The sequence below is a fragment of the Poecilia mexicana genome, unplaced genomic scaffold, assembly GCF_051168715.1.
Source record: "Poecilia mexicana isolate PSO_F unplaced genomic scaffold, ASM5116871v1 scaffold_12, whole genome shotgun sequence".
Lineage (NCBI taxonomy): Eukaryota > Metazoa > Chordata > Actinopteri > Cyprinodontiformes > Poeciliidae > Poecilia > Poecilia mexicana.
Window position 1 is genome coordinate 13,365,389 of NW_028263381.1, and position 24,131 is coordinate 13,389,519.

A 24,131-nucleotide genomic window follows, 5' to 3' on the forward strand; every position below is an offset into this window, starting at 1 on the left:
TTCGCCGATCTGCCAGAAGCGTGTACGGCTTTGGGGCGTCGCAGAAAACGGCTAACTATTTCAATACTTTGATTTTCTCAAACACACATATCTTACAATTGAAACTGAATTGAGCTGGATAGAAAAAAAAATAATTGTATACATATACAAAGAAACAGATTTTCTCTCGTATAGAGGACATTAAAAAGGAAGTATCTGTCATGTTAAAGAATAAAAGACTCATGCTGGCAACAGTCAGACATAAATCAAACTTTTGAACGGTTTATTGAATCAACTGGATGGTTGTCCTAGGCGTACAGTGAGATTCTGGGTTGGTAAGGGAGAGATGTTAGTGGTTAACTGTTAGAGAAATTACATTGAAATGTTGGCTAGACTTCTCCAGCAATTAGAAGGAGTAAGGAAGGAGAGCACTGAAACAAGGGAAGTCGGCATGAACGTGGGAACTGGTAGCACGCAGAATGGCAAAGCAATCTGTCAGTTCCAGCAGAGGATCCATATTTCCACTGAGGAGGAGCGGTTTTAACCTTTTACCCTTCCTCTTCTTTATGCTCCTTCTGCTTAGACTTGATGAGCCGCAGCTGCAGGTGCACACCTGCCAGTCACACTCTGCCATTAGAGGAGGTGAGGAAAGACGCATCAACATGTACACAGGTCAGTGGATATGACGGTGTCATCTTTTAGATGTTAGGATAATACACTTCTCTTGGAAGAGGAGCTAGATCAATCATGTCTCTTGATGGCAAGGCAGTAGGAGGACTTGGAGGATTTATTTATTTTTTACAAATGCAGGCTTTGAATAGGCCATTCCATTTCCAAAATAAGCTTTGATCTAACATATTAAATTGTAGTTATGACTATATTTACAGCCAATTTTTCACTGGAAAATGAAATCTCTCCAGGCTCAAATCTTATTTTTTGCTTAGGTTTCCTTCCAGCAGTATCCCAAGATGATCTTGATCTGTGAACTCCTGCATGGACCGAAATTAATTTGTTTCATGTTCTGAGATTAATTCAACACGAGAAACTAATGAAACGTGCCTTGCACTACATCTTAAAGATAACAGTGGCAACAAATATATATTTTTCTGCTTGTTGCTTGACTCGAATATGTTCTGGTTGTACCCAGCAGTGACTTTATGGATTATTTAATAATGAGATCCATAAACTACACATGTAAATATTTTTGGGTTTTTTACTAATTACCTTTATTTGAGACCTTTGCAGCATCTTGTACAAGATGCTGCAAAGGTCTTTGCTCTATTTGCAAAGATTATGAATTTTTTTGCTTAATTTTAGAAAGTTCAAAATACAAGTATAATATTGTTTCTAAAATGACAGCAATTAATAAACATTCAGAACATGTAACTGAAATACAGAGATATATGCATTCATGCTGCTTCCAGGTAGTTTACTAAAGATACTTTAATCTGATGATCAAGCCTCACCAGATTTCATATTTTAATTTATTGAATGCCTACGTATGTCTCTGCTGTTGATTGTAAAACACAAACATTTTAAATACAGCATGGTAAACAGAAATGTTGATACACAAACTTGAATAGATGTTTTCAGGCATTACATCCTTGATTTTTTTTTTTTTTTTTTTTTTTTTGGTTGACTTTGCAATGAAAGAATCTTTGAATTTTATAAACATAAGCTTTCTCCTTAGAGCGTATGCACATTGGACATTGACACTTTTCGCTGGATGACCTTCATATGATCAATTAATCAAACTTTAATTAATTTTGCTGTTGCCCTCAAAGTGGTTGAGTGTCAGTGCAGCATTGGCACTTGTTAAAGATTGTTGGCATCAGACTGACAGTGTTGCTCCCTCTCAGACAACTTCCAGAGGATATTCCAATCCCAGCTTTGTTAATCTATTCTACCTCACGTCATTCAGATGCATAGCTCTCTAATTGACTCCCTCGCTGACTTTTTCTTACATCAGACCATGTAGAGATGGGAGTATGTTGCTGTTTCAGCAGATCCCATGGACAGTACATTACACATTGCCATTCCCTATGCAGGAGCACCAAGTGTAAGAGATGCGTCTCCTGTCAGTGTGTGTTTCCCTAAACTTTGCAGAGCTGTGTTGGTAACAGAATGACTTATTGGATCTCATATTTCGATCTATGCTACATATTTTGTTCTCACTGTTCCTGCTGTCATTTTCAGCTAAAAATATTTTGCTATGCCGACACAAATACCGGGCAATGTTTACTGTGGAGAGAAAAGGGGAAATTTGTAATATCATCACACATCTCTGGTCATGATGTGCAAGAAGATGAATCCCCATAATTTGAAGATAGTCACTCTGGTGAACAGAAAATAAAACTTAAAGAAAGAAATAAACAAAGAAAAATGCCGGTGGAACATTTATGGTCCACTAACAACTTTTCTCAAAGCTGCAGTAGGAAACTTATTATAAATTATATGTTTAAAACATAGTTTTAGCAGCATATTTCTCTAGTACTGTAAAAAAAAAAATTTCTATGTACATTACTTTTATAAGTAATTTTTGAGAAAATATGCAATTCTGAATAATTTTAAGTACATTTGGAGCTCTATGCTATTCATTCTCTTTTAAAAGTATACTAATAGTTAATATAGCTGGGCTGCAAAAGTGCAAGTTTAAAAAAACACACTAAAGTGAAAAATGCACTTTTTAAATCTTCTTTCTTGCTTACATTTTGAGGTATTGTATACTTCTAAATCTCAATTTCATCTATTTATATATTTTTTAAGTAAAATCTGTAATAACATTGGAACAAAATTACAATTGATGCTCTGCAGATCCACAACCATAACAGACACGACAGTAAAAGTTTCCCCACTGAGTCAAATGGGGGGGAAACTTTCCTTTTGTGTGAACTGCAGGGCTGTGAACGTCCGCATGAAAGCTTGACTGTGCAGCAGAACCCTGAGCTCATTTTAGGATATTATGCAGAGGAGGAGTCATGGGCTGTCTGTATCCTCACTGCAGTAACATTACTGTGATTAATGTCGCGTCTCAACCGTCTGAGAAAAGAAAAGTCCTGAAACTGCTTCATGTCCTTCTGCTAATGCAACGGCCAGTTCAACCTAATTACAGCGCAGCTCAAGCTTGAAAGCTACTCGCCGAGACAGTTATTAATTAACCCATTTCCTTGTCATGAAATCACAATCACATCAGAGCATTTGGTGTTTAATACTTCTATAAATTTACTAGCTTGTGTCGTTGTTCAGTCGTAGACTGAATGGGCGATATAGTTCCATCTCTTCCACCTCTGATTTACAACTGATCCTTTTTATCTGGTGCAAAAAAGAGTTGGTGTGTGTTACAGCACAAGATGCTGGGAGTCTTCACTGTCTTGTTTTGGTAGAAAGCGTATTCAGCAAAGTCGGATTTGAAATATACTTGGACTTTTTATTAAAATTTAGTTTACAAGTTACCATCCCGTTAACACTAGTCCTAAATCTAAAAAGGAAAATCACCAGCTCACATTTGAACCTACACTTAGCCAACCCATTTCATGTTATAGCATGTGAATTTGTCACTCCAATGTCTTGACACAATGCAACAAAGAGACAAGGTCAGGAATAGCTCTAATTACAGAGTTTAAATAATGATTCAGCATTTCAGAGAAGCCAGTGATCTCTTAGAGAAAGAAGCCCAGGAAATGTTTTGTTGCACAGCTGACAGTGAAGGAGAGGAAGGTCTGCTGATCCCAAAGAGACCCTGTGGAAAAATAAGTGTCAGTCAGTGGATTACCTGTATTTCCTCAGTTAAGACAAACGGTCTCTGGGTGGCATTGTAGCCGAGGTGGGACAGGAAGATGAGTTATGATAGGTTGAGGTAAAGTGGAGAATCAGCAACAGAGGAGAATTAGACTACAAGTTGGCTTGTACATCGGAGCATTGCTTTACGTGAGGACCAGGTTGGTGTTTCTAGGGAACAAGGAAACAATGGGTAAGTGACTTGGAATGAGTAGATGTACGGCAACAGGCAGGGCCAAAATGGGCAATCTGACAGTGAACAGGAGTCCCTCTGGACCTTTTCGACTGTGGTTTTGATAAGCAGACAAGCAATAGGTGCAAGGAACAAGGCAAACCTTCTCCTTCAAGAAAGCTCTGAAGCAAAACAGAAAAAGAAATCTGCATCATATTATTTAAAACATGAAATTGCATTAAGCTTTCAGTCCAGTCGTTGCCTTTCATTCTCTGCTGTTGTACCTCTGAATAGTGCAAAACTTCTGAATTTACAGAACTAATCAGCAATCCTTTCAAAAGAAAGTGTTGTGCTTTTTGCAATTTACCTTCTCAACATCCCAGTTCTCCTTAATGCCACACTAAAGGCTGAACACATGGCGAGTCGCCGTCTGTGCCCAAATGCAGTCCAGCTGCCTCTTGTCTCGTCCACGGCTGAAAGAGGTTAATGAAAGAGCCCGGCTCCCTTGATGAAAAGATGCAACCTGAGTTTAAATTACTCATGTAAAACCTTAAACAAGCCCACAAGTCAGACATGTTTGCATTGTCCAGTAGGGGAATCCTAAATAGCTATTTGAAACCGTTTTCACTTTTTAGCCCTGAAACATCAATAAAATATCGTATTACAAAATGTCTTTACATGTCCAGAATAAGGATGATTTCTTTCAAATTTCTTTTTAGTTTGTACTTGAAATTCAAAGTAGATTTGAACAGGCAAATCACAGTCATGTCCACTCTAATGCAGAGAGTGGCAGATCAACACTCTCACTCCAAGAAAGCTCACTCTTTAACAGAACATCTAAGATACACTCCCATCTTAATATTCAGGAGGGTCACACTGCCAACAAGCAAGAACACATATTGTGCCATCTGGTATGTCGTGGATCTCTCATCAACCCTGTCCAATCTGGAGTCTCTAAAATGAAAAATTTTCATGTACAAGTTTGACCTCGAGATGACATCGTCCTGAAATATTAAAACGGATGACTGGAACGTTGTTTTGTAAGAAAAATAGCCTCTTATTTTTTACCTCATTCTCCTTTTCTCCGTCTAAACAGAAGAGGACATATGTTCTGTTTTTAGCTTAGGTAAGACGGAAAAAGAGTCAAAATCCTGCAAAAGACGTAGGCAGTACTTGTGCAGAAAATGTATTCCTATCTGATGAGTGAAACGGGACGGCTGCAGCCGGCGTCTGGCTCCTTTCCAGCCTGCAAATATCCAAACAGTCTGCGTCTGTTTGTATTCTCGTTTGTGTTTGTCTGTGCGCATTAGCTGGCCAAAAATCCTGGATTCCTTTGTTATTATTTTTAGGATTGGAAGATTTAGACATGACACATAACTGACTGAAGAAGGGCCCAGCAGCCCTGGTTAATGTGGAGCCAGTCTGCGGTGACTTAGCGGGGGGCTGGCCTCCTTAATTTACCAGCATCCACAGACCGGAAAAAGGTGGGAGTGTGGTACAAGCAGCTGATTTACATTTAGAGCTTTTAATTGCCTACTTCTGAGGCTTATTACTGGATTTTGTTGTATCTGCTTATGTTGCTAACTCTGTGTGTTGTAATTTATACACTGAGTCAATTGTCAATCATGCTGACAGTGTGGAGAAAACTCCAGCTGCTCTGAAGACTTAATGCTTTCCTGTATTAATATTAATACAAAACATTTTTCAGAATCTAAATAAAGGTATGCACAAGGAAAGGATTTCAAAACGGAGATGTGATGTACAAGACCTTTTGACCACGTTTCATATTTATTTGATGGTTCTTTTAATGGTATGTCAGGTACATTATTTGACGTTTGAGCTAAATAAACTAAAAGAATTTAAGAAAAATAACTATTTTTTTCTAAACTTTTTTTTTCCAATTACAGTGGCCCTCTGCCTATTTACAGTTCATTACTCAAAGTATTTTTTTATTGATTTTAACTCCTATTCACGGATTATTCGCAGGAGTCTGTGGTTGATAGCCACTGCAAATATCAGTGGCTACTAACAGAACCAGATGTAAAACAGTACCTTTTTTTTCTTTTCAAGTATTATTTTCCATTAAAAGGTTAGTTTGGATAGAGGTTTTAAGTTGCCTTAATAGTTCTCTTACCTGTAGCAAAAAAAGTAATTTCGTCATGAGCATATATAACAAGATATGCTCGTCGTATCAGCATGGTGGGAGGCTAACAAGATGCATTAATCTGCCTTATCCATTCTGCTTACGAATTGTCTGATTGTGACTCTCCAGTAATCAAACGGACACTGCACCGACTAGCTTTTAACTTTCAGCAGTCTGACAGTTTCTTCATTTTTTAAAACAATCGCATAGGTATTTGCACAGGTAAATAAACTACTGCCATTAATAGCTCCACACAACCTTACTTCATAGAAACACTGAACCCTTTAGGGAATCCCTTTTCTCAGACATTATATGATGGTAAAATAAAATTCGCTTCTTGGCTTCTGCATTCATTTTTACTATTTCAGTCTGGTGCAAAACAGTTTTTTTTATGCTGTAATACATTCTCCATTAGAGAAATGTATCACATCAGTGCTTCAGTACAGAATTTCATGATTAGCTTTTGCAAAATTGAAACACACATGAAGCCATACAGAACATTTATTAGAAGGAATTGAACATTTATGCATTTATGCATATAAAGAAGGTACAAGGCACATTTAGCTGAAGTTATGAGTCAGATTAAGTGCAATTAAATCATATTGTCAGGAAATAAAAAAAAACAATAGATAATGCATCACTATGTGAACATTTGTAAGATATAACTTACTATTTGAAATACCCTGATGTTTTCCCAACACTATGGATTACAGGTAGCCATTATTGAATAAAATGTGAATAACACAAGCATTTAAAGCATTGTCCAGTTTTAAAAGATATTCATACATTTATTCCTAAAATCTGTTTGATTCCGTGCAGGCAGATTAGAGGGCACACTGTTCAACATTAACTCAGGAACAGGCACATTCTGCACAGAACGCTGGTTTATCACAGAGCTAACATAGAGAGACATGCAACCATTCACACTGACAGTCCAATTGATGGTCAATTAAGAATTATGAATTATCTTAAGGACTTGTTCTTGTAAAAACCCAGAGCAGACAGAAAAGCAAAACAAAACAGAAGCAGCAAAGACCCAGTTAAATTCAGAGTATTTCACTGTGAAGCATCACTGCCCAACTAAACCGTAAAACAAAAATAAAGTTCGGATTAGGAAAACATAGCTTTTTGTCTTTGCAAAGGTGCCAACAGCTGCACTCTTTTAGGCTCTGAGTTTATCAATAAATAAAAGTAAAAAACAACATTCAAATGAATAAAAAAAAGTTTTTCATTAAATGGGGCAAGCTTCTGCTCTGATAACACGATTTGTCTTTAAATACTGGCAGCGGAAAGCAGAACTGGCTTCAGTAACGTTTTGAGGTGGTTGTACATGTTGAATGACATGAAGCAGATGAAGGAAAAATGCGACTGAGCAGCATTTCTCGCAGGAACATAACATCAAAGCTGCACCAACAGGAAACATTTTTAATCTCCCTCGTCTACTTCCCCAGTGGGGGTACTCACAGCACAATGAGGGGGGAAATGGGCCAAGTGCAGGACCTATAGTAGGAGCAACAAGCGTGTGCAGAACACAGTTTCATTCAGTCAAATACAAATTGGGTTTCAGTCATAAATCTGTGGATGAGGCAACTTTTCATGCTTACTTTTTCATTAAAAAACACCCCATGCCAGTCCCCTGAGATTACAGACCTGGAACCGGCTCTTATTGGACGTTTACTGCATGGTGAAAAGGAAGTATGCATTTTGCTGTTCGCATATCCGAGCTGCATCTGGTCATGACACTGTTCCCAACACCACTCACAGGAGATAGAGTCGAGGACCCAGCCCAGTTTAATGGCCTTCCTCCCCTGAAAGGAAGCTATAATTAAAGCTAAGTGAGCAGATGCTGAAAGAAAAGCATTTTTCCTGATAATAAATGTGGTTTAGAATTTAACACCTCGGCTAGAGGCACCCTGCTGAAAACCCCTCCAGGCCAACCTCCGCTTCTACAGTAGACCTTAATGCTGCAGAGCATGGAGACGACACCCTCCTCCGCTTCCACTTAGCTCCACTCCCCTCCCAGCCTGCTGGCTAAGGTTGAAACCTCTGTGTTTCAGAGGGGATTAGATTACTGCACTTAAGTGTAGCAACAACGTTGATGAAATTGAGACCGCTAATGTTTGCGTTGTACCTACAAGGCAGCTAACCAAAACCGTAGACAGGCATGTGCAACGAAAAAAAGAGGGTTTCAGCGGCACCAGGGCCATTGTAATCCTGGGCTTTGGAATGAAAGTTAATTATCAGGAGTTCCTGCAAGCAAGCACATGTTTGCATCTTTAACATTTCCTCTCTCAACTTCAGAGTCCTTGCCTTCCAAAACGGCTGTTTAGAACTAAAAGGTGGCTGTTAAGTTATAATTTAAGGGGAACAACAGCTATTTTGGGGCATTTTGCGCTGGAGTTTACCTCAGCGTGTCTTTTACAATGCCTTGCAGAAGTCTTCATACCTCTGAACGTTTCACCTTTTGTTATGTTGAAACCCCATATTTTAATATATTTTATTGGGATTTAAGGGGCTAATAGCTAACTATTGTGAAACGGAAGAAAAAGCATGCCACATAAAAAGCACCTATTCTTGCAGTTAGAACTTCAAGTCGTTCCTTCTCGACAAGCTTTGCACATTTAGGAAAAAGCAGTTTTCCCCATTTCTTCTTTTCCAGAGAGCTCAAGCTAAGATTGGATAGAGATCATCTGTAAACATCAACTAAATGTTTATTATTTGGATTTACCTCTCAACTGGTGTGGGATAATTGACACAATTTTATTATAAATCTATGTGGCTGGGGTTGTCGTCTTGATGAAACATTAACCTTTATCCGAATCTCAAGCCTTATGCAGCCTCTGACAGATCCTCTCCCAGCATATTGTTTCCATTTTTGAATGATGGATTGAACTGTACTCTTTTCTTGAAAAGTACAGATGTTGAGATTTTGTATTTTCTCCAAACTCTGATTTAAACACCCCCACAATGTCGCCCCTAACTTGTTCGCTGTTTCTTGGCTTATTCAATAATGTTGTGTGACAATCCCCAGAGGCCTTCCCAGAACAGCAGAATTCATACTGAAGCGATTTAGGTAACTTCAGAAGATATATTTGTTGTTATAACTAGGAGTACAAGAGCAAAGGGGCTGAATGCGAGCCACACTGTAGCTTTACTTGTAAATTCAAATAAGATGCATTGAAATGACAAGACAAAATAGGAAAAAGAGTAAGACTTCTTGAAGCTAGGATGTATAAGCAAACCATATTTTCCTCTTTTTGTTATTGCTGCAGGATTTCATGTTGCTTCCTGAATCACATTTATTTCACCGCAATCATTCTCATTGTCTTTCCATTTAAAGGTTATATTTTTGTGTTCACTTTGAACCTTTTTAATTGAGGTTCAACCAAAGAGCAAGGACACCCTTCAGGAGTTGAATAGTAGAGGACCCCCTGCTGCAACCTGCCATTTCCTGGAGCCAAAACAGGGCAGGGGGTCCTGGGATATCAGTTGGCCCCTGCCCTGAAGGGCCCAAACCAATCCCCTCTCTCTGTGGTCTGTAAGCCTGGAGTGAAACCCGATTGGAAGCCCCGGCGATTCCTGCCACAGCTCATCACAGCAGGGGAGTGCTAACAGGCTCTCTGGGCTCCAATCTGGTGCAGAGGAGCAACGAAATTGGAATGAGGGCCCTCTTTTGTTTTTTCATCAGGACCCCTACATTTCCATCTCCCAAGGCCTTTAGGAGCTACTGCATTGTCATGTGCATAAGTTGTTTCTTTTGTTTTCATTTGACTGCTTTGCATTGTTTTGGTATTATCTTTTCAAAGTGCCATTTATAACCAGCATTTTTTTTCCTTAAGATTTCATCTAAAATGTTTTGTTCAATTATTTTTTTTCTAGACAAGATTCATGAATAGATGCATTTTCTTTCTACCCCAGTGATTAAGTGCATCGTTTGATCATCGCAGAGCATTATATTTTCAATAAAACATTTGTTTGGATAACGTCTTTTACGCGCAAGGTGCCAAATATGTAAAAAAAAAAATATATATCTCTGATTAATGAATGCTTAATTCCAAATGACTGGAATAGCACAAATGGCTTACGCAGCACGCCAAAGAAACCTGATTGAGTCTCATCTCTTCATCGGAAGCAGATGTTTATTTACAAATTGCAATCATGATTGTACGTATCCGGAGTTCGTGCTCAAGCGGAATAATTTATTGCGCAGTGGCTGTATGTGATTATGTTTGCTGTCCCATTGAATGTGTGTGACCAGGGTGCTCTTTTTTTTTTTTGCTTCCATTTTTTTCTGCATAGTTTGCATATTGCTTCCCTACGGCAACAACCTATTAATGAGACAAGCAGGTCATTCCCAGAAAACAGTGCTTACCATGCGACTGTGAACGAACAGACCCGAGGATTCTGTCCTCTTTTGTCCTCCATGTGCTGATACAGACGCTCATCAAAAGCAATTACACCACTGATTTTGAACTTTACACTTCCTTTAACTCCCTTGTGCTCTCTAGAGAACCTTGAGTCAGTCAGCTGCTCTTCCATTGATTTAACCTTGTGTTGGCAGTTTTCCTCCCTGGCTACTTTGCAACATTAAGGAGCAACTTCATCCTGTATTGAGCAACTGTATGATGTGGAAAAAAAACCCTCTGCCTTTTCATCCACCCCGTACTCTTTTTGTTTACACGTCCCATTTGCTGGTACGGATCAGATGGCAGAAATAGTAATGCGACCTGCACTGAGTAATGGCACAGGATTGGGGTTTGACACACTGACCCCCCACCCATCAGTGTCGTTTGCCACCAGCAACCCCTGCGGATGCTCTTTGGGAAATGTCTGTCCTGCTTATTGGAATTTCTTTGATGTGTTTCAGGTTACAGAATAATGCAATCTGTGCTTTCCACCAGACCCAAGCAGACCGTATCGGGTTAGGCTTAGCGTCAAAGGAGAAGAGATTACGCACTAATTATGAAGGAAAACAATTTTCACAACGTTTTTAAAACCTTTTTACCAATAAGAAAAACTCAGAATTCTGCTATGCATATATCTTGATATCTGTACACTAGAACTGAGACCCCACACACCAATCTCAAATGAAATGCAGTCTTTCACAGATTTTACTCTTGTGTTTACCTCCAGCCGCCTTTAAATAAATTCCGACCAGCTTCCTTGTCCACGTTGAAGAAAAGCATTCCCTAATCACGATGATACCACCAGGTTTCACAACGAAGATGGTGTTCTTTCGGTGACTTCTCTATTCATTTTATACCATACATGCCATTTAGAATGAAGGCTAAAATTTTAGATTGTGGTCTTACATGGCCAAATCAGTTTGACATGAAGCCGCAAATTTTATGGTTTTCTAAGAGATTCACTGGTAAGACATGAGAACGTATGTAACTTCCCAAAGGATGGTTTAAAGTTTGATTTTGCAAATATTTATGAATTTTTCTCAATGCACCGTTTACATTTTCATTTAAATTATAATTATGATTATTAAGATAGCCTTTGGTCGAATTCCTTACCTTTGACAAATAGGTCTTTTCTGCTGTCAGGAAGTTGGACATTAATGTTTAGATGGAGTGCTTTAGCCTTTTGTGACCGTGAAACGGGACTATTTCTCACGTGTTATCACCACACAGGAATGTGAAAGGGTGTAATGGATTCCTGTGAGAGCCTTCATTAGATGTCATGCACTGTGTTTACAGTAGCTTTCCCAGTCCGTCCGCATTACCACAACCTGGTGCTGCTCCCTCCCCCTCGAGCGACCATAAATCATCGTTAACAGACAGAGTTGACATCCTGCTCGTACATCAACAGGCAGGCCTTTACCCATCCACAATTCAAATCCTTGATGTACAAACATCCCCGACCGTGTCGCGTCGGTTCAAAATATAGCTGAAACTAACACTCTAACAAAGAACAACAGGCCCCTCTTTCAGGCGAGCGAGATGAAAGGCTTTTAGAGTAAGTCGAGAGCTCTTATGCCTCAGAACATTATACCACTCTTCTTTTCTTTTTTTTTTCAGCAAGCAGAAATTCAAGGTTTTTTTTTTGTATAGCTAATCCTGCAAAAGGGCAAATAATTCAGATATAAAACTGTTGATTTAAAAAAAAAAAAAAAAAAACTACAAATAGGATTCATAACCCAAAATTTTTTTATACATTTTCACAACAGCAAACTTTCAATGCAATGCTGGAATTTGATGTGAAAATCCAACACAATGTAGTGGATACTTTTTTTTTTTTTAACAAGCTGCAACCTGAAAACTTTAAATAAGCCCCAGATGCTCTGGTACAACAAAATAAAACCTAGTTCAATTAATGCGAATTAGATGAATGAATGAATGAATGAATGAATGAATGAAGCCCTTTCAGCAGTACTAACAGTCTATCAATGTGTGCATTTTTTTAAAATAAAAATAGAAATAATTTTTAAGGGATTTTTCTGAAGATTTTTCATGACGACCAAAGAACACACCAGACCGGTCAGGTATCAGTGTTGGAGAAGTTTAAAGCAGAGTTATTTTATAAAACAAGACCTCTCCTCTAACTTTGACTAATTTCAGAGATCACTGTTCAGTCCATCAGCTGAAAATGGAAACAACATGGCACAAGTACATTAATTAAAAAAAAAAAAAAAAAAAGCTTGGTTTGGAGTTAGCTGCAAGATATTTATGAGACACAAAACATAATTTGGTCACAGAACAACCTACATGCAAAATGCTGCATTTCATCTGGAACGCATCACCCTCACCATGAGTATGGTGGTGGCAGCATCATGCTGCAGTGTAACTTTTCTTCAGAAAAGAAAAGGAAGCTGGTCAAAATTAATAGGAAGTTGTAGCTAAAAATCATAAAAAACAAACAAAACAAAAAACATGAAATAGCCAGAGATACATCAAAGCAGTATATTTCAAAACACATGCAAGTGTTACAACGGACTAGTCAAAGACCAGACCGAATTTTAATTCAAACTGTGTGAGAACAGTGAATAATTATCTTGACAAATATTCTCCATCCATTCTCACTTAGCTGGAGCTATTTCACTGAGACGGATGGACAAATATTACTGCTGACTGAGACACACGTGTAACTGCTGTGAAAAGTGGTTCTAACTGGTGACTCATGGAGGCTGAAAAACCCCCAAAGGAAATTACTACTCTGGGTTAATTTGTTGCATAAAATCCCATTAAAATACATTGAAGTTTGTGGCTGCAGCACGACAAAATGTGAGGCAGTCCAAGAGGTGTGAATACTTTCGCCACACATACCACACTGTAAACACTTTTATTGCACATCTTACAATTTAACATCAAAATTATTTATGTTTTTTATTGGAAAATGTCCTGTAATCTTTCAAGCCGTGAAACAGTTCCAGTATATTTTTGTACCACGTCAAGATGAGACAGAACACCTTAAATTTATTTTCTGATGGCTTTATGCACTTTCAGGTTATTAAAGATGTGAAATATAAACTTTGAGTATCAAAGCTGCTTTTCGCCTCCTTCCCAATGACATCCAGACTCTGCTTGGCAGCCATCTGCCAGTCGGGATGTGTTGCCAAGGCTCCAGTTGTTGTCTAACTGCCACTTCACATAAAGCAAACAGCCTTCATTACTGCTTATTCCACTCCAGGAATAGTGGCACACAGAAGATGATATATAGCAACAGTTATGAAGTAGTATGGGTGCTGAAGGTGCGCGGCTCAAATTTGGTATAAAAATGTACGAAACCTATTTTCCTAAATGTAATTTGACGCCACGGTAACATGACTGTTTCCCTATCGTTCCCGATTGGCCATCATGGCAAAACAGACAAAGGAGTCTCCTCATTGATCACTTACAAGCTGCTTTTAAACCATCAATACATTTTAAAGCACCACTTAAGATGAGTAACATATGTCTCCCTGCTGTCTCTCTAAGTGCAATCGCTGTAACGAGCTGAGGGCCGGCAGAGGCTATAATAGCTTAAAGGAGACATGCAACGTTCTGATGAAAATTCAAGACAACAAAGGCTATAATGAGAACAAAAAATCTGAAATAAAAGTCCAATTTAATTGAAAGGTTATAAAAGCCTCAAATATATTTACTTAGAAAATCATCTGAGAGACATTTTTATGAATATATGTACGTATGCTGTGGCAAGGCAACAGCTGTTTCATGTTGGATGTTCAGAAAGTTATATATAGAGAGAGACAAGGTAAAATCAAAAATCCACAAAGTTGATTAAACGTTAAACATTTACTTTAAGCATGGAATAACATTCAAGCACTCTCTGCTGTTGCATCTTTACATTCCTATGTATATTTGAGTGACACCTGTTGACTCTTATCGGATATATATTTTTTACATTTTAGCCCGAGCTTTGGGTTAATACGATCAGAGAACAATCATCTGAGCTACAATAGGAGCTGTGTGATATACCTGTGACCTATATAGAGGGTCACAGGTCACCCCACCTCTTGTCTTCCCACGTTTGCCAGCGCCTATCTTGGAAATAGGCACCAACCACTTTGCAATCCTTTGATAAAGCAGGTGTAGCCGAAGGATGGGTTAGCTAGCTATAGCAATATGGCTAAAACATAGATCTCAGCTCTACGGTTTCCTGTAGATAGATTTTAAACTCAGATTTAACAAGTAGTGATACAGATGTTGGCACTAATTGTTAAGACACAGGACAAGTTGCATTAGCTGTATGAGTTCAGCTACCAATAGATGCATATTGGCAACTGTGAATGGGCCACTCAGTTCTTTTAGCATTATAGAGCCGAAGGATTAATTTCTGATGTTTGAGTCACCACGAAACATTTTTCCATCTGTTCAATCAAGAAAAACTATGTTATAATTCAATCTAGCAAACAATACGTCTTTAACGCTTCATAAATATTGTGCTGCTGCCTTAGAAGTAGTTATTAATTCACTCAATTAAAAAGAAAGAAATCTTATTGATGATTTACATTTAAAATTTAAAATTCAGCACAGGTTTTTGGGGATCTTGAAATTTCAAAGAAAACAGAGCAGTCCCACATCTACTTCTTGGTTTGAGTCTTTCATGTTTGACAGTTAAGGACGCTGACACTTATCCCTCATTACTTACCTTTACCTCGTCTAAGAAGGAACGTCTCTCTCTCTCTCTCTCCTAAAAAGGCGTTAGGCTAATGAGGAAACAAAGAAATTTTCATCCTCCAGTTCACTGCAGCAGCTTCAACCAGGAGCCAGAGTCTCACCTCCTCCTCTCTCTGTCCTTGACACACTTAGCCAAGGTGGACGTGCTGACCCTATCTGCCGCTGCTGTACAGATCCCATAGGGGGCCACAACACCCCGCAGCCCTCCAACATCTATCTCCAATAGTCCCATGAGCTTCTGTGTGGCCCCCCCCTCCAAATGCCTTGGGCTGTTCCTTTGACAATTTCTCTCAAGAAGTGATTAATGCCTGTTTACTTCAGAGAGGCCAAACCATTTCCCAGCATGAATGGGGGAAGTTGGGTTCCTAATGAGAAGGAAAAGAATTAGAAGGGGGGGGGGGGTAGGGTTTTTAAAAAAAGGGGATGAAATGCTGTAAATGTATGGGGAGGAAATGATGAAATGCAACAACGGAGAAATCCTATAGCAGTATGTCCTCTGAGCTAAGGTTAGCAAGAGATAATCACGGGCTTTTTATGTAGTTTCTATAGAAGAACCTCTGAAGGTCTGAGTCACAGCATGAAGGAAAGAGCGCAGGCACTTTTCTTCAAGGATGTACCGAGTTGTTATTAAACAGTGATTCACAGACATCCTGCAACTGCCTCGTGGATATCGAAGCACTCTGGTTTGAAATGCCACCAGCACAGGCTGCAATTTAATGTCTTTTTTTGAAAAAGAAAAAAAAAAAAAAAAACAGCAGGCGGAAACCTTGTAATGTCCTTAGGTTTACCATTTAGGCTAGAAAAAGCATGTTTGATTCTAAGAATATAGGAAGAGGAATAAACCCAGGTGAACCTTTGACAGGCATGTTCTGATGAGATACAAGATGATTGGCGCGAATTGATTGGAGGTACAATTTTATGCATTTATTTTTTTGAATATGATCTAGTTTTGTCTTGCATCACTATGCCTAGTAGCAATCCAAGGGCACATGTACACATTTCGGATCTGCTTGGTTGATCTCCAAAGGTTTGGGTAGATATTAAACAGAGTGAACCCAGACACTTTGATCTGACCTGAGCAGTAGTGAAGATATAACATGTGTTGAAGGGTGTGTTTCTGGTCTGTGCCACAGCGAGACTTTTAAACTTCCTCCAGGCAGAGACTTCAAATGAGAAGTCTGCACTATCAGTGAATGGTGAAAGGGGTCAAGGCCTGGCTTGCATCAGCAATCACTCAAGAACAACTGTGGTGGTCTATGGATCTTCTGCAGAGTGAAGGAGAATATTACCAGTACTGTTGAGAAAATACAAGGATTGCTGCCAAATATTCAAGCATCACCAAAAGCTGTGCAAATAATATTTCATTGTGGGTCTAAATGATAAAAAAAAAAGTAGATGTAAAAAGTATTTTAAAAAATCTGTAAAAAATTTGAACTTTTTTATACTTTGTTTCACAAGTGCTATACTTATTTTATAGTTTCCTGATAAACGTGCACTTCTGCTGCTAGCTCAACAACTTACCATATATTTACCAACTTTTTAGACTCCTCCAGTGACTTAAATTTTAGAAATAATTCAAACCAATAGTAATAATAAAATCTAGCTCAGAATATTTTATCTTCATCCCTGTGGCAACTCGCATGCAGATCTTTATGATTTTGCTAATGTGACAAAATGTAAAAATTATGAAATTGAATATATGTATTCGGTTGTGAAAAAAATCCCACATTATGAAACTGTTTTTAACAAACTCACACATTATTGGGACTGAAACATTCTTACACTTCTTACCTGTCCTTATTTAGTTGATCGATGTCGATAAAACATAAACAAGTATTTTATGACTTCCTGTTACCCATTTGCCTGTGTCTCCAAAATGGGAAAGTTAAGAAAACAACACATTATTAATATCATAATTCTTGTTACTATATGCCATTACTTTAATCCTTTCTGCACATCTTAACCAGAAACGCCCATAAATGCTTGCCCTAACCTTCGTGGGAAGTTAGGAACTCGCAGAGATACCAGACTAATTATAATTTCTCACAGAAATTAATTACATTTGCATAAGTATGGTCATCGGCCATTGTAGGAGGAGGCAGGAGAGGCGGGGGAGAAAGATTTCAGAGATGAACAAGCCAAGAGAGGAAGTGACTTAGTGAACATAGAGAGAGCAGGGTAAATTAATGTTGGTTTTGCTATAAATGTGCTAATAAGGCAGAAGAAGTTGTGTAAACAGTCTCCATAAACTAACCTGAGCCTCCATAATGCGAATATCTCTTTTAAAGTAACAGCAGACGCGATTAATTTCTCATCTTAGCTTCACTGGATTACATAATTTAAGTGGAAAGGATCCTCTGTGGTGATTGTGTAAGTGTCATGTTGAGCCACACTCCTGGTGGCAGCAGTGTCTTCAGTTCGCGGTGCTTTATGGGATGACTCACAGGCTGATGGACGGGCAAATCGATATTTTGACTTTGGCCACTGGATTTTCTCTTACAGGAGGAGCGACGGTAATGGAGGAGGACTGTAAATAAGTGGAGGGTTCCTGACAAATGAATCCATTAACATTTGCCTGTGTCGCCTGGCGAGCAGATTTGCTGTTTTATGGAGCAGGAAAAAAGAGCTTGTAAATCTGAGGGCGCTGTGAGGGTGAGGCGCTGAGAGCAGGCTGGGGAACACATCTTCCATGATGCAGCACTTTATCTCCCTCCCAAATGGCATCTTTATCTGCCTAAATTAAGTTTTGATTCCTTGCCACATGCGGAGCTGCAAATCACTTTTAATACTGATATCAAGAGCAGCAGTAAAGTGTGCCCAAAGCGATGGAAAGCAGCTTTATTGTGTGGCACATAACTTGATTCGCCACCATTCACTCGCTCTCTCGCTCTCTCTGGCTCACAGTTAAAAAAATAAAAAATAAAAAATCTCCAACTCCTGCTTTGTCTGCAAATCATATTATACCATTTGTCATAATTTAAATTCTCCTCTATCCTGCAGCTCATGCATGCACAGCTCCATGGTATCTTTCGCTATACCTGTTACTCCATGAATGAGGAAGAAGCTCATCCCCAAAGGTGACTTAATTTATAGCTATGATTAATTTCCAATTCCATTTTCATCTGGCGATGTTTATCTTTAAAATTAGCAAGACGCTCGGGTGTATTTGTGTCTAGCAGTAGGCGGGGGGGATAAGTTGGTGTTAGAGATTCGGTTCCACGGCGGTACATCCTCGCTGCATAATCATTAATCTGCCGGTGTATCACTCTATTTGTCCAATATCAATCTGTCTGTGTCTCTGTCTAATTGATCCACAGGCTGAGTCTAGAGAGGGAGGTTGGGTGAGAATGTTTAGCAGGAGTGGGAGATCTCTCCTAGAAACCGTTCCCCTCACCACCTGATATAGGAATATGTAATAAGATGAAGTAACAGCTAATTTATTTGTCTGAGATATTTTGAAAAAATTAATGTAAAATAGTGTTTCTCTAGGTGTGATTATAAAGATAATCTTCCTTCAGATGTTGGAGATCAAGCAGCATGGCGCAGCTCTTTGGTCAGCAATTCATTGCCCCCATCCTGCGTCCAGAGTACCCAGGGTAAGGAACTGCTGTACTAGCCAAAATGTAGTTTTAGTCTCCACAATTTCTGTTACTGCTCCCAGTTTCTGCCCAGTCCTGAACCACAGACCCAGAATATTTTTACGCTTTAAGTTTATTCAGAAACTTAGACGTTTTTGATCATAAAACAAATTGTATTATCAGATAAAGATAATCAGGTTAAGAATAAATTGGAGATTTCAAATTATGATTTTATTTATCAAGGGACGCCATCCAAACTAGCGAGGACATTGCATTTATACACAATTCTGCTGAATCGTCATCTCCCTTCACTGGTATGTGTAGGATTGATTTTCTGCGCCGTTTTAGAATGTAATCTGTAGTTTTTCAGTGGCATTTATTCTGTGTTGGCCTCGATTTCAACTATTGAATTAACATTAACAGCCTTCTCGTTCATAGAAATTATGCATTACATCCGTCACGGCCAAATGTTAGTGATTGGGTAAAATTTTAAACTTCAACAGACTCCACACCTCCAGCAAGCAATCGTTTCTCAGTAGCCAAAGGGTCTACACCCTCTGTATGGGATAGAACAGAGGGGGCTAGTTTTTACCAGGCCTTACGCAGAAATATAATTCCTCTCTTTTGCCAAATTATGAATTAAACACAATTTTTGGAAAGGTGTGTTTAATTTCACCAGCCACACCCAGAAGTGATTTCTACTAGATCCGAGAAAATCATAAAATCACTTTGACAGCGCCTGTCTGTCTGAAACCGGCAAAAAAGCCATTTCAAAAGCTTTGCGAGTTCAATGAAGCACGGTGTGAGTCATTACAAGAAAATAACATGGAAACAGAGGTGAACCTTCCCCCTTGCTGCCAGACAACCAAAAATAATTCAAGAGTGCACTAGCAACTCATCCATGATGTCTAAACAGGATCTTGCGTACCGTAGTTGCAGAACCTGGAGATCTTGACATGCCAGATAAAACCATGAAGAGTGCCCTCTACCAGAAATTAGCAAACAATGGACTTAAATTCATAATCTTTAAAACCAAAACTGCAGTAAGAAGCAGAAAATAAGGAGTAGTTTTGCCAAGTGTTCAGCGTACCTTTCATAAACCTTGAGATGGTTTCACGTCAAGCATAAAACTATTAAAGGCCTATTATAGCCTTAAATGTCTCACGTATTTTATTTCAAATTTGTACGGGTAAACTGCAACATTAAACATCGACAAACTGTGAAACTGTAGTAAAACAGAAAATCAGAATGTTATTTATTCCATCAGTTCCTGCATGTTTATTTTATCGCCCACTGTGTGCTGAAAGCCCGCTTGAAAAGATAGCTGCTCAGGGAAGCTCAAAACGTTTAATCTGATCATGAATCTCAAAATGTGCATTTTTATTAAATGAATAGTATCGTGTCGTCGTAAAAATTACCACCACTTAAAATATCCAGCATTTCACAGGAATCTAGCTGTGTTATTAGAGAGCACCTTTGTGGCAGTGAAAGCTTTGGTTTAAAGCTGAATTACACCTCAATTCACTTCGTGTAAATATTCAGTGTCTGCGGTTTATACACTGAATGTTCCAGTTTTCCCATGAGACACACTTCATACCACCAAACTTCGGCTGTATTCTTTTGCACCGATAACCGTGATTGCCTCTACGGTCTCCAAAAGTGGAGGACTTCTTTTCTGTCTGCTTTATCACATTATTATGATTTTCCACAAACTTCTTCATGGTGATCAAAACTACCACAAACGTTTCATCAGACTGTGTACATGGAATTGCACCTTAATTTGAACACCAAGAGGGCGAACTTACAGACAAAATAACAGTCAAAACAAACCTCTTTAGTATCAATCTCCTTAAAAAGACAACAAATCTTTGCTAATGCGATCAAAAATAGGAGAAAACATGTTAAAGCAGAAATGGCAGCTCATTCTTACCAGTTGTAACTTCTTGACAGACTATTTAACCATGTGGCTAGTTTGAAACACGGTCATTACAGAATCAAATTACTCAAATAGATGCAAAACAATGACATCACCTTTTCACAGTATCTCATTGCTTCCATTTATCACAGTCTCGCTTGTTAATGGTGTTTTTACTTAGTTGTCCAAGAATCGTGACTCCACCCAAAGGCATAAGAATAACACAGAAAACATAATACATGAACAAAAATAGAACTTCCCAATCAATATATATTATATATATACACACACACACCATCTTTTAAGTTAACTTGGCTAGCTAGTGTCACCTTCCGCTTGTTCAATCTGCCCCTCAATGACTCGCTAGAAAAAAAATATAAAAGGTAAGAATGACAAAACTAATGTTCAGGTGAACAGGCTGCAAAGGAATGAGAGCTCACTGCTACAGCATTGAGCAGAAGGACATTTCAGAAAGCCTGTATTGGTTAACCTTGAATTCGATAGGCTGCATTGGCAGAGAGCTACACCACTTTCCCCTCCAGTCAGCAAACAGCAAAATGAGGCTGTGTGAACCATAACTGAAAATGGATGACTCTGAGGGAAAGAATATGTTTTAATCTGAAAAACTCTGGTTTTGTATTTGAATATGCATATCTCCATGATGAACTATGTGCTTTATGACTAGCGTGACACATACACTGAAAAAAGTGTGATCAGGATTAAGTAATATTTACTAAATAAATAAGAGCAAACTATACATAATAAAAAAGACTGTGTGCAGTTTTGAATCTCACTGAGCTGAATTAACCAAATTTGAATATTTTTTTAATTGCATTTTACTCTGTTTTTATTTAAATATAATCAGCAAAAAAACAATAAGTATTATTTATTTATTTTCATTGGTAAAGTCAAAAATGCAGAAAATTGATAAATTTTACTCATTTGGGAGGCTTTGACTTTTTCCCGCCCAAGGCATTTTCATCATAGGAACATCGCGTCTGCTCAGCATTTCGTGGACTACCGTTTGCTTAAAGGTAAGACATGTTTTAAGTGTTCTTAGTTAAACAATTCAAGTGTCTGTAGCAGTTAAACATTGTCTTAAGTTACTGCAAATTAGCAAACATGGCAACTTTACTGTACAGCAAGTCAATTAAGTTATATTGTGAAGGATTCTACGTCGTCTTTGATTTCACTAAATGCATTGCAATGATTGAAAAAGTAGTCTCAATGTCACAATTTAATGTGACTAACGTAACACCGTTAAATAGTGGCCGTAGAATACAAGCTACTCTTTTATTTAATTTAGTTTCTTGGCCTCAGCCCAAGCTTCCCCTCCCCCACCTTAACAAGCTAGCTAGCATGTTTGGGCACCATAATGGAGGAACAGACGTTGTTTTCAACGGTGAGATAATCAATGAGCTAATCAACTCAGGAGTTTCATTTAAAGTTACTGCATGTAGTTTTTACAATTAAAATGTACTCAAGTAACATTTTTACTCAAGTAGCATGTTAAAAGCAGATTTCTAATCAGTTTTTATAACGTTACACATTTCGAAAGAAAAATCAGCCGTTTTGCATAGTTACATTTTCAGACAAAGTGCGCTGTTTCTTCTTTCTTCTTTTAATTTGGCGTGTTTTGAGCACAATGGCTGGTGTTTTGCTAAACCCCAGTTCACCGGCTCGCACTGAGGCTCTCCATTAACATTACGTTAGTTACATTCAGTTGGCACAAACGGCTTCCTCATTTTCCCCGTTTTCTCGGAAAAACGTTATGCTTTCAAACTGTGGCTGCAGCTCACACTGACAGATCAACAGTTACAGTGAGATGCGTCTGTGAATGTTGGGTTGAAATCAGTATGTAGCTTCGTACTGACTCTGAGCTGCCACAGAGAGAGGGAGAGAAATGTTTCCTTAGTCCGTTTTGGGCATCTTTGATTTTAATATTTATTTTTGGCATTTGTTGATGTGCATATTACCTTAAAATCTGTTTCATATTTTTGTCTTAACATCTTAAAACGATAGTTCATTTTTTTGAAGTGGGATTGGATGAGGTATTCATCCATAGTTGGTATATTATAGACCTGGATGATTTAAAAAAAAAAACTTAATTGTGATGATCTTTTCAGTGACATTACAGTTGCGAAATGATTTGCAATTTCTGAGGGAAATATAATTTTGTATAATTGTTTTCTTATTTTTATTAAAAAAAATTAAGATGATTATGGCGTGATTCTTGCAGGGATGTGTAACGGATGTTTGTTTTTTTAAGTCTCTAGATTAGGATGTGTAGGCCAGGACATCTTTGCAGCAGAACATTTCATTTAAAATAATTTTTTAAGATTTAAGAAATGTAAGAAATATTGTACCTCCTGTGATTTGAAAATTGCAGTAGGCTGTATTGCAATTTTGATAAAATTTTGATTAGTTGTTCAGCCCTGGCACATTATTTAATTACTAGATCTATTAGTGATGTAGGCTACTAGTTATACACTAAATTAAAAACACCTTTTTTTCTTATTATCTTAGGTTCTGGCCTATGGGGTGGCAGTGTAAGATCTGCAAGTCTTTGTCTGCAACAAAAGGGAATCTACTAAAACATTACAGACTACAACACGCAACATTTGGTCGTGGGCAAACCCAGCCATGTCTATATGACAGTTGCCCTTGCACATTTAAAACACAGGGTGCCCTTCGCACACATTTGTCCAGGTATCATACAGCTCATGGCAGTATACAGCCAGGAATCATCCCTGCTTTTAAGTGTTTAGTTTGCAGTGCTAGTTGTTCTACAGAGAAGGACTACTTTCAGCATATAGGAAATCACCTGAAGAGCCACGAAACTGTCTTTTGTGTATTTGAAGGATGCAGCTTTCGGACAAATATATACAATACATTTTTGAAACACAAAAGTAGAACACACAAATCCTATTCTTCGAGCGATTTTAAGCAAGGTGTGTATGAGAGTCACCACGATCAGATTGTTGACCATTCTGATTCATTAGAGGCCAGTGATAATGAGGGCACAAGTTTAGATTGTGATAACGAAAGTGCATCATACTTGGTTCTTCAAAGAATTGGTTTACTTCTGCTGAAGCTAGAAAGTGTCTATAATGCCTCAGTGAAGTGCATTGATGCCTTGGTTGAAGACCTTCAGTTCATTTCATCTTCAGCATCTGTTGAAGTTGTTAGAGATATACTTGATTCAACATTGAAGTTAAATAAGAGCATTGTTGACCAGGCCATCATAACAGACTTGGCAGAACAGTTGTGCAACTTCCATCCCATTAGTACAGCACTTGCTGTAGGTGGTCCACTTGGTTCAGCTTTTAAGAGAAGAAGGTATTTTAAGGAGCATTTCCAGTGTGTTGATCCGGTTGAATATATTCTTGATTCCCAAAAGAACAAGACCTTTCAATATGTACCTATTCTCGAGACTTTGCAGAAG

At 38.3% G+C, this 24,131-nt stretch overlaps 1 protein-coding gene across 2 annotated transcripts in view; it reads left to right on the forward strand.

Annotated features, from left to right (window-relative positions):
* Window positions 1-416: 416 nt before the first annotated feature.
* Window positions 417-24,131, forward strand: part of unc5cb (unc-5 netrin receptor Cb) — a 179,847-nt gene continuing 156,132 nt past the window's right edge. For both annotated transcript variants that reach the window (XM_088010946.1, XM_088010947.1), the window contains exon 1: window positions 417-651. In XM_088010946.1, coding sequence (XP_087867072.1) covers window positions 459-651 — 193 coding nt within the window. In that variant the 5' untranslated portion in view covers window positions 417-458. The remainder of the gene's footprint in view (window positions 652-24,131) is intronic.